Raw genomic sequence first — 11,156 nt, 5'->3', positions numbered from 1 at the left:
GATATGTGCATTGCACTATATGTACTAATCTTTTAGTTGATTGATACAACAATTTACCTCAATACCAATAAATGAATGTATGGTTTATACAATGAGGATAAGTAACTGAGTTTGGGCACTGTACCTCAGGGTGCGTCTCACAGCCGGAAGCCGTCCTCTTCTGTCTGACCACTCATCAGCGTTGATAGGGCCCAGTGTAACTTCCAGCCCCGCCCCCTCAGTTGCCAGATATCTCTGCCCACAGCCTGTCACTCTCACTGGCTCCACCTTAAATCCTACCCTCACATCTCTGACACAGCCTTCTCCTGCGGGTGACCTCTGGAAGGAGACGCTCAGGATGGTGGTTCCCTATACAGCAGCGCATGCAGCTGCCAACTGCCGCCCGTGTGCTGAGAGTTCCGGCTCCTGCCTGCCCACTCAGGTCTCCTGCAGCTGCTGCAGCACTTGCACAATAATGTAAAAGGAGCATTGGGCACTACCATTAATAGTATGGGGCAGCTCTCATAAGTCCTAACCATATGAACCTCTTTTTAGTACAATTATATTATATACTACGGCTATTGGGTCATGATTCCAGCCGCAGGACAGATTAGATCTACATTTGTGTATTTGTAAATTCATTTAGACAGAGAAAAATGCAAACAGACCGACTCTTTTTTTGCCAGGTTATCACCCCCCCCCCCCCCCCAATGATAAATTACCAGAAAAATAAATCGTAAGTTGCAAATTTTGGGCAAAAAAAAAAACGTTGAAAAAAGATTGAAAGCTATTTTTTTTCCAGGAAATGACTGTTCCATGTAAATTGGGGGTACGTTAAAATGGGTACAAGTATATTTTCATGTTGTAAAAACACAGTTTTAAAAACTTAAAAAACCGCCTGCTGCGACTGCGTGCGATGTTTAAAACACTTGACGCATCCATATCGCCCATCGAAAAATCAGACCCAATACGTTCAAACCATTTTCAAATTTATTTATTTTTGCCCAAAATTTGAGCTTCTTTTTTGGCTAAAGTGCGCAACTTACAATTTTTTTTACGGTAATTTATGATTAGGGGGTATCCACAGGGTTCTGAAAGAAATCCCCACATTTTTAGGTAAAAATAGGGATTTTGCATTTTTTTTGCCTGGTCTGGGATGGAGAAAACTTTTCTCCAGTTTTTTTTCGCCTGTTGTCGTTTTTTGGGCGGAAACGCCCGTTTTCACAAATGGCGATAGAAACGTTTGTTTTCGGTGCTAATTGATTCAGGCTCTGAGTGTCTATTACTGCATATTGCAAATATATATTTACTACTGCATCCTGGCACCCAATGTAATTGTTATATTTGGAAATCCTTAAACAGACGGCACTTGTACAAATAAAAGAAACATGAGGCAGGGTAAAGTGGGTTAATTTGCCTCATGTTTGTTTTATACTTGCAATATGCCACCTGTTTAAGGATTTTATTATGTCCTGTCACTATGTACAGTAGGAGCTATAGGACGTCACCATGACATTAGAATATTGAAGGAGAGTACCGCTGATACAATATATTCTATATCTATCGATATATACATAACAGGGCTGCTTAACTGGAAAAATAGATTCAGGAAATGGGGGTGGAGCTATAGAAAGTTTTTCTATAGCTATTATATACAGGGCCGGATTAACAATGGGGCGGGTGGAGCTACAGCTCCAGGCCCCAAATGAAAATAGGCCCATATGAACGAAAATGCCAGTGCTGACAGTTTATTACTTTTTTTCTGTCCCATCAGCTTTAGCAGCATTGCAAAGTCTAATTCCTACTCTCCCCCAATAGTCCCTAGCCACGCCCATTCAACCCACTAACCCCGGCTGTCCTTAGCTTATCCCCTGCCCATTCACCTCACTGAAGTCCCAAGCCTCATCTATTCAACTTCGCTGACCGAAGCCCGGCCTTAATGCTGGGGAACCTTTCAGTGTTTTTAGTATGCAATATGTAAGTGTGGGGATATTAGATAAAAGATGCTAGTATGCGTCGTGCATCTACGTGTTTGTGGAGTACACCGTGGTACGTGTTTTGCGGGGTTGGTCATATTATGTGTATTAATAAATGTGTGTATTGTTTTAGTAAGGACTTTTAACAGTGTTCTGTTGCGTAGGAAACGCACAATGCTAAATAATAACATAGTGCTGTATATTTACTGATACTATGTGGGATTCGCAAAATGGCCCTGTGTGACTTTTCGCAAAATGGCGTCATGCAGACTTTAATTTTAACAGATTCTGGGCCTGATTCAGAGCCAGACTGTCTGAAAGAGCGCTCGCTCTGAATCAGGGCGTTTTTTTTCTCTTCGTGCGGCCTCCTGGCCGCTCGCATAGCTGTGGGTGACCACCCACAGTTATTGCGAGTGGCCGGGTGATGGTCGCGATGGTTGAGACCATCGCGACCATCTTGGCTTGCGACGAGACCATTGCGGTAGGGTCTCATTCCCGCAAGGCCCAGTGAGCTTCCGGCTCTAAATAGAGACGGAAGCTCACCACTGACATCACTCGTGATGTCATTGGGGCCGCCCCCAAATGGCAGGCATTCCTTCGGGAACGCCTCCCTTTGGCCAGCCACCCCCCATGCCCGCCTCCCAAATGGGGCGAGCTGTCAATCACCATCGACAGCTCGCCCCCTTTGGTGAGAGACTCGGAGCAACAGAGCACCCGTCGCTAGCCGGGTCTCGCGCATGCGCGCGTCGGAGCCGGCTCCGGTGTGCGCAGTGGCCAAACATCGACCCGCTCGCGAGCCCATAGCGCTTGCGAGCGGGTCTGAATCAGGCCCTCTGTCTCAGCCAATCATCCGGCTTCGACAACTGCAATCGCAGTCCCGATCGCAGTGGAGTGTTCGTGCACTGTGATGCATACGCATGTGCAGTACGCAACAATCATCCCATTGCGTGCGTAATCGCAGGTGCGATGCTTGCTGAATCAGGCCCTAGGTGTGCTCCCACACACCGACATCGGGGTCGTTCCATCATTCGTGCATGATGGTCGTTCACCGGATCGTGTAGATATATCGTTCCATCGGATGATCAGGCATTGTGTAGGCGGGTCGCCTAGTGTGTACCCAAACTTTCACTCCCTGGTGCCAACCCTCTCAACACTGGTGGGTTTGACTTTTGTTGGGTTATGGTAGCAGCAGGCAGATAACAAATCCTAGGTTAATAAATGTGGGCTTTACACACAGGTCATATTTAAAAAAGGGATCATAGGGACTGATTCAGAGATGGACGATTTTGTACAGTAGCTGTGACTTTGGACGCAGCTGCTGTGCAAAAATAGTCTAATGTCTGCAGAGGAAGGAAAAGACGCCTCCTGTCGGCATCTCAGATCCGACACCTGCAGGATCAGATCAGCATCGTGACGATCACATCCCCCAAAATGGCTGCAGCCTGTCAATCTCTGCGTGCAAGGACACAGGGACCATTCTGCACATGCGCAGTTTCCCCGCCTTTGGAGATGTGCGCAAACCATCAGGTTCGCATAAATATCTGAATCCGGCCCATAAAATTGCATCCATTTTCTCCGGCATTGTCTATGCCCTTCAAGCCCACATAGAGATCAGTTATACTTAGGGAAGCCAATCCTGGTATCAGCGGGAACCCTGGGATTTACCGTTACAAAGTCTGGGATTTAAATTCCAGGATTGGTGCCTCGACTCACGGGATTTTCGGGATTAACTCAGTGGCCACTGCGGAATGCTCCAGTGCAGGCTGTGCGGCTTTTTTCACCCTGGGCAGCACCAGTCCAGAGGGCTCAGACGCTGCCCCCGGGCCTCCTACAGCTATGCAACTGTGTGTGACGTCATAGGGGTCATGCTGCGCAGACGTACGCCTCAAAGTGGAGGTTGACTCTCTCTGTCTGAGCCTGAGGACTGCAGTGACTGTGAAAGAACCACGGTGACACACTGCTTGCCTGGTCCTGTACTCTGCAAAATGACTATGCTGTGCCTGTAATTGTTCTTCTTGAGGAGGGTGAGTCAATGTGTGACAGTAACACACACAGACGCTCACAATTTCTTCTCAGTGTGGGCTGAGTGTGAGGGCTGGGCTGGCTGGCTTCCTGTGACTGTTCTGTATATGGGGGCCATGATGGGGCTTGGAGGCCATGAAATAATTATTTTTTTCTGTGGGGCTGGCGGCCTATTTTCATTGATAAACTCAATCCCGGGATTACCGGGATTGAGATTTTTTTCAATCCCGAATCCTGGGATTAAAAAAATGAGGCGGGATTGGCTTTCCTAGCTATACTCATTATTACATTTAGTCCCAGGGCCAGCATCAGGGGGGTACTGCCGGTACTAATGTGCTGGGCCCGTACTCAGAGGGGGGCCCGCAGAGTGCAGATGATACAGCCTGTGAATGGCTTGTTATGCTGGGTACAAATTAGACGATGTATACCTAGTGCAATGGGACCTAACAACATCCTCGACGGGCGATGTCGCTAACGACCTGCGGGAGCGCACATATCATGGGTACACACTAGACAATGTACCCGATATGTGGCTCCGATCTGCGGGAACGGGCGATATATCGTCTAGTGTGTGTACCTAGCATTAGTCACAGACACATGTCTGCTTGTGAGGACAAAGCAGTTTGCAGCTAGGATCAGTGGTAAGCTGTGGGCCCCCCTATCAGTGTCAGTCACTGTGACTACTGGCTAGCGGAAGATGTGTGCCCCTTCTCATAGGAGAGCAAAGCAGAGGCTGCAAGACTGCACAACTTAAGGTGGTTACACCCTGGACGATGTGTACCTGGACAATAGATTGGCCCAACAGGTCGAGATATAGTACCGCGAGTGCACATTAGAGAGATGTAATGAACAAAAGAATGATCCCTTGCTCCGTTCTTCATTACCTGCAGGGGCGTATCTATAATGGATGCAGGCCCCTGGGTCCAGGGGGGCCCCGCATTGCACACCCTGCACCCATAATCTTACCTCTCCGAAGTCCCATGTCGGCGCGGGGGTCCGGCGCTGTAAAACGACTGGAAAATGGCTGCGGCATGCCATTTTCCCGTCATTTGTGCATGCGCAGTACAGGAAAAATGGCCACCGTGGCCATTTTCCCGGTGATCTGTGCAGACACTGTAGACTCTGGGCATACTCTAGTACCCAGAGTCTATAACTCTGGCACTGGCAGCGCACAGCTCAGTGCGCTGCCGGGCGGAGAGGAGGGGGCCCGTGTCGGAGACTGCACGCGGGCCCCCTCTCTAGAAACGCCCAATTACCTGCAATGGCGCCGCAAACTATATCATCTGGTTGACCGAGTAGCATGGCCGACCAGACGATATCGCATGCGACCACGGGAGGGCATGGATTGGGTGTACACGCGATCGTACGATCCGGCCGATATTTCATTCCGATTTGTTTTCGTAAGAGACATGTCGTGCCGACATCATCCCAGCTTTATAGTGTCTCTGCATGACCTGTCCATACTTCTCCTCTGCAGGGGATGATCATGAGACAGATAAATCCCCTCTCCCCACCCCCTCTCTGAGTCCCCGCCCCTTCCTGCTTTGCCTGTCCTCCCCAGCAAGCTGAGTGTGAAGCCCCGCCTCCCTGCACCCTTCCAGTCCCTATCCCGAGTCCCCGCCCCTTCCTGCTCTGCCTGGACTGGCTCTCTCTCCTGCAGGCAGCATGTGAGGGAAGACACTGAAGGTGCCCACACATATAGCGACATTTTACACGATCTGGCCGATTTCGACGAATCGTGACGACGAATCGGGTAAAAAAAGTACAAATCGTGAGTTTATACTCACGGGCACGATGCCGATGCACGTCCCCGCTCGTCGTACATCGCATTTTCTGATCTGCCGTGCTGTAGGGCAGATTAGCCAACCATGAACACGATGGAAGCAGATCGTGAGGGTTTTTTCCCTCATGATGAATCGTACGATTCATCACACAATGCGGAATTTGACTGACAGAAGCCTGGACACGCCCCATCACCATCTTGTGCAGCATCGTGTATGGAGCAAGACAGTCGCACATTGAGGAGCCTGCACACTGGATTCTTGTTTTGGACAAGTTTTGGTGAGTATTGGTACAGTTGAAATACAACCACATTGACCACCAATATGTGCTCCCCACTGCCCACCAATGTGTGCCACCAGGTAATAAATGCATGACCCAGCCACCGCCTACCGTATTGAGGCGGGCAGTGGCTGGGTCATGCATTTAAGCTCCCACTGCCCGCCAATGTGTGCCCCCAGGTAATAAATGCATGACCCAGCCACCGCCCACCGTATTGAGGCGGGCGGTGGCTGGGTCATGCATTTAAGCTCTCACTGCCCACCAATGTGTGCCCCCAGGTAATAAATGCATGACCCAGCCATCGCCCGCCGTATTGAGGCGGGCGGTGGCTGGGTCATGCATTTAAGCTCCCACTACACACCAATGTGTGTAATATAACAAAAAAATAAATAAACACGTATTTTACAAAATAATCACCATACATTACATTTAAAAACACATTATTTAAAGCTGGGGGTCTTCTACCTTTCGGTCTCCAGCTGTTGTGGAACTACAGATCCCAGGATGACCTGCCACCCACCTTTGAAACTGTTTTTAGGGCATCCTGGGATCTGTAGTTCTACCACAACAACAGGCCCAAAGGTGGAAAACCCATACTGTCAAACAAAGAAAGACAATAAACACATCACATTCCTGTAAAAGAAAGCATGATTAGAATACCATAACAAACCTTTAAAAACCTGTAAAAAAAATAATATTAAAACATTAAAAATGTGAACTATAACAACATTACATTTAACAAAACTATATACACAAATATTTAAATCTCCTTTTTTTTCTTATTCATAGATAATGTCCATGGATTCTGAACGTGAATTTGTTACAGGATTCATTGAAATCCTGCACTCGAAAGAGTGTCTGTGGAAGATCAGTTCTCGGAAGTACCACAATAAGTCGCACAAGTTGGCCGCACTAGAGGAACTTTTGGTGTATACGAAAAAATACATATCTGATGCAGACCTGAAAACTGCACGGCAAAAGATTCAAAATCTCAGGACAGTGTACATCAAAGAAAAAAAGAAGGTGGATGACTCCAAAAAATCAGGAGCGGGCACAGATGAAATATATACTCCTGCACTGTGGTACTACCATATGATGTCATTCATCAGTGAACAAGAGCCTCAAAGGGAATCTATCATCTTGATGTCTGAGCGTGAGGGAGAAGAGGAGGTTGCAGAAGTCTTGGTAAGTAGTGACACAGTTTAAACCAAAATCCTTAATGTTTTTGTTGTTAAATCCCAAATGTCCAATTTAGTCAGTAGTTCACAGACAGTCCTCCTGCAATGGTACAGCACCTGGTCCATTGAAATAGGTCATGTACTCCTCCCTCACTTCTTTGGCACGTGCGGTGGATGTTGTTGTAATTGGTGGTGCAGACACAGATGTCAAATGTTCAATGTCCTCCAGGGGTCCTACATCTTCTGCTCTAGCTGGGACAGGTCCTCGTTGAGTAGATTTTCTTCGCAGAAAGTTGTGCAGCACACAGCACGCCATCACGACCCAGTTTATCTTCTCCACATGTAGATTGATGGTGGTGTGGAAAATGTGGAAGCGGTTGCTCATTATTCCAAACGCATTTTCCACAATGCGTCGTGCCCGGGATAGACGGTAGTTGTAGATCCTTTTCTCTCTGGTCAGGCCCCTGTGTGCAAATGGCTTCATCACATGTTCATGTAATGCAAAAGCCTCGTCTGCAACGAAAACGTAATTTAGGCCGTGCTTTGTCTGGTCCAGTGAGGGCAAGTTGAGGGTTTTGTTGGCGAGTCTCTGGTAGAAAGCCGTCTTTTTGAAGGACCCACCATCTGAAGCATGGCCATTCTTGCCGACATCCACAAACAGAAATTCGTAGTTGGCATTCACCACTGCCATGAGAACGATGCTGAAGAATCCTTTGTAGTTGTAGTAGTATGATCCCGTGTTGGCAGGTGGGTTGATGCGGATGTGTTTCACATCGATGGCTCCTCCGCAGTTAGGGAAATTCCAACATTGTTCAAAATCTTCCGCGATGCTGGTCCACTCCTCCACGATGTTAGGAAACTGTAAAAATAGTAAAAAAGGGGTTAAAACATGACTATAATTTTTTTTCATATCTTTTTTTCCTATATAGACTCCCACCCAACACCCTGATTTAGCATCCACACCGGACCTCAGTCTGCTCGGTGGTGACAGTGATCCGGAGAATAGCACACAAGTGAAAACTCCACTTCCACCTGGACCCTCACCTTCTCAACAACCCCAAAAAAAGAAAAAAAAACAAGGGAGAAAGGAAAATCTTACTGAACGTGAGGACAATATTTTACAAAACGCAGAACGGCTTCTGCAGAAACCCCCAGATGCAATAGATGATTTCACAGCTCATGTGAACAGCACATTGAGAAATATGGATACAGATATCCAAAGAAATTTTCTAAAGTTAACCCACGACCTATTGAGTCGCTATATGAGCAAAAATCTCACAAATTCTACATACATTGCAGATCCAATGCTATTTTCCCCTGCCCCAAATAGGTATGTCCGCCCCCCCCCCCTGCCCAGTTAGATATTACTCCCCCACCAAGCACCAGCACGACCTTGTATAATGCTCTGCTGGATGCAGATGAGTCGCCCCAATATACAGAGATGTAAATTTATTTGATAAGTAATTTGGTTGTTTTTTCTGTCTTGCTTTTAATGTCACCAAATTTTATGAATTCTAATAGGTGCTTGCTGCATGGGATAGGGTGGTGATGACGCTATTTGGACAAGGTCACTACGCACATGGCACAAGTACACATTGCTGGAAGCTGGGGCCACAATGTACACTTGTGCCATATGTGTATTGGCCTGTTCAAACTGGCGTCTGACCCACCCTATCACATACAGCCGGCTACCTATTGGGATTCATAAAATTTGGTGATAATGTTCTTTTGTGAACTTGTTACAAAAAAAGTATATTGCACACAGTTTAGTGCACACTTTCAGTTGCCTGCAGGTCAGTGCACATTGTACTAAAAGAAGGCAATTTTTTGCTTTATGTTGAGTAAAAAATAAAAATAAAAATTATTCTTTGCACAAGAAACCAATGTGTGGTGTTTATTTTTAACTTACCTTGCAATACTGGTACTGTAGCACTTTTACGATGGCTTTGCAGGTCTCCGGAATGATGACGCCCAAAGACTGAGGTGAGATGAGTGTCCCAAACTTAGGTCTTCCAGTGATCTTCCTGTAGCCAGGTACCTTAGGGTAGCCACCAGTCTGTCTTCAGCAGGGATTGCCCTCCGCCACCTTGTGTCCTGTCTCTGGATGTGGGGGGTCACCAGATGCAGCAATTCTTGGAAGCTGGCGTCATCCATGCGCAGGTAGTTCCGATAGTCGTCCGGGTTATTCTCCTTGATTTCCATCAGCAGGGACATGTGAGAGCGGGTATCCCTTTGTAGCAGCCACTCCTTGGTCCAGCATGCTCTCGTCCTTCTTCACTGGGCCCTCTTCCTAATCTCCAGGACGCCAGCTTCAGCGACCAACACTCTATACCGATAGGGATGCATCAGTACAGAATTCAGGAACAGGTTAGAATGCAGGTAGGTACCTCACACTTGCAGGTAGAATAACCTTTATAAAAGGCAAGCCAAATACAAAGAGCACAGTAGCAATGTACAGGATTCAGCAGGAATACACCTAGCCTCATCTAGTAGCAGAGCAGAATGTACACAGAGTTTAAAGGATGCCTGCTTTTTATACTCCCTAGATAGCCCCTCCCATTGTTATGGCTATTTAAATTTCCCACTAATAGTCAAGAGCCTGTTTTTTTGTTTTTTTTTAACTCACGATTTGTTATGGCCAATCTCACGATGTGTACGATCCGATAGATCGTGAGATCGCAACACAGATTGGGTGTCTTCTTTCCAAAATAGTGATCACGACGGCAAGGGAGCTTCCGTGAAAGTTCATGAGGAAATTGGCCATAAAATCGTATCGTGAGGACATCGGTATGTGTGTGGGCACCTTAAGTCGCAATGCGATGCGACTAGGGTGCACCAGGAGACAGTGTGCTGATTAGTCTGATATGTGACACTTGTATTTCTGTGTGCGACTGGCTGTCTCAATCAGCGCGCAAAGTGCGACAATGCAGCGACCACTGATTTTTCCCACGCCAAGCACCGTTTACATTCTCAGTCGCAGACACAGATATACAAGTGTCACATATTATATTAATCAGCACAGTCTCCTGGTGCTTCCTAGTGACATTGCATTGCGACTTAGGGCCATATTCAATTTGAGGCGAAAAGTCAGTTGCCGGTCTTTTCGGAGCCAAAGGAGGTTTTGGAAGTGAAAAGTTATCGCGCTCGTCCACGTGATTCCTCGTATTCCGTTGCATTTTGGCGAAAACGGGACCCGGCGAAAAGGAAATCTGCGATAAGTGCTGTCATTTTAGGGGAAATCAGCCTGACACCCTCCAAAAGATGCTCTGACATGTGGGTTCACTATGAGTACCCCCGAATAGCCCTGCTAAAGGTATGTGGGGTCTTTAAACGGTCTCTACAGGTGCTTTTATGCGTCTTTGACAAACATTTTTTGGGAAAAATAACTAGTCCCATCAAATTTGGGGTACATGAAAATGGATGCAAGCATATTTTTAAGTCCCTAAAGTGAAAAAATCCACCTGCCGCAACAAACCGCAATCAAAAAACACCTGGGGCAAACTTAGGGACCCCCGCACAGTCTATTTTGCTAGTTTAAAAGGTTTGTCACCCCAATTTTTATTTTTTGCTCCCAAAAATAAATACATTTTGCATTTTGTGGAGTGTCCTGTCCTGTGGAACTCTTTTTTTTTTTTTTTTACACAGAATACTTTTGGGGGGACAGTGCAAGGGGTGCAGGGTACTTTTTTTTAGTTTGTACCCCAAAACCCCGATTCTGTACTTTTTTTCTCCACCTATTCTATTGTGAAAACTTATCCCTAGATTTTGCCAAAGACTTTTCGCACCTGTGAAAAGTCTTTGAAATTGAATACGGGGAAAAGTGAAAACTGAGAAAATGACGTCATCGGTGATAAAGTATCGCCAATAACGGGTTTTTCGCAGCCTAATTGAATACGGCCCTTAGATGCATTTTCCTACCCTCCAACATGACCCCTTCCAC

At 46.7% G+C, this 11,156-nt stretch overlaps 1 protein-coding gene across 1 annotated transcript; it reads left to right on the top strand.

The window, feature by feature from the left end:
* Positions 1–6,634: 6,634 nt before the first annotated feature.
* On the top strand, positions 6,635–8,697 carry LOC148442747 (uncharacterized). The gene is made up of 2 exons (XM_088463535.1): positions 6,635–7,223; positions 8,146–8,697. Exons 1-2 carry the CDS (start codon positions 6,831–6,833, stop codon positions 8,575–8,577), a joined length of 825 nt encoding a protein of 274 aa, XP_088319661.1. The 5' UTR covers positions 6,635–6,830; the 3' UTR covers positions 8,578–8,697.
* Positions 8,698–11,156: the final 2,459 nt, after the last annotated feature.

This window comes from Taudactylus pleione, unplaced genomic scaffold, assembly GCF_031769625.1.
Source record: "Taudactylus pleione unplaced genomic scaffold, aTauple2 ptg001397l, whole genome shotgun sequence".
Classification (NCBI taxonomy): Eukaryota; Metazoa; Chordata; class Amphibia; order Anura; family Myobatrachidae; genus Taudactylus; species Taudactylus pleione.
This window is presented reverse-complemented; position numbering and strand designations above follow the sequence as displayed.

Coding starts and splice junctions, on each gene's coding strand:
- LOC148442747 (XM_088463535.1), top strand. CDS start 6,831: ATGTCCATGGATTCTGAACGTGAATTTGTTACAGGATTCATTGAAATC. Junction 7,224..8,145: donor AGGAGGTTGCAGAAGTCTTG/GTAAGTAGTGAC, acceptor TTTCCTATATAG/ACTCCCACCCAACACCCTGA.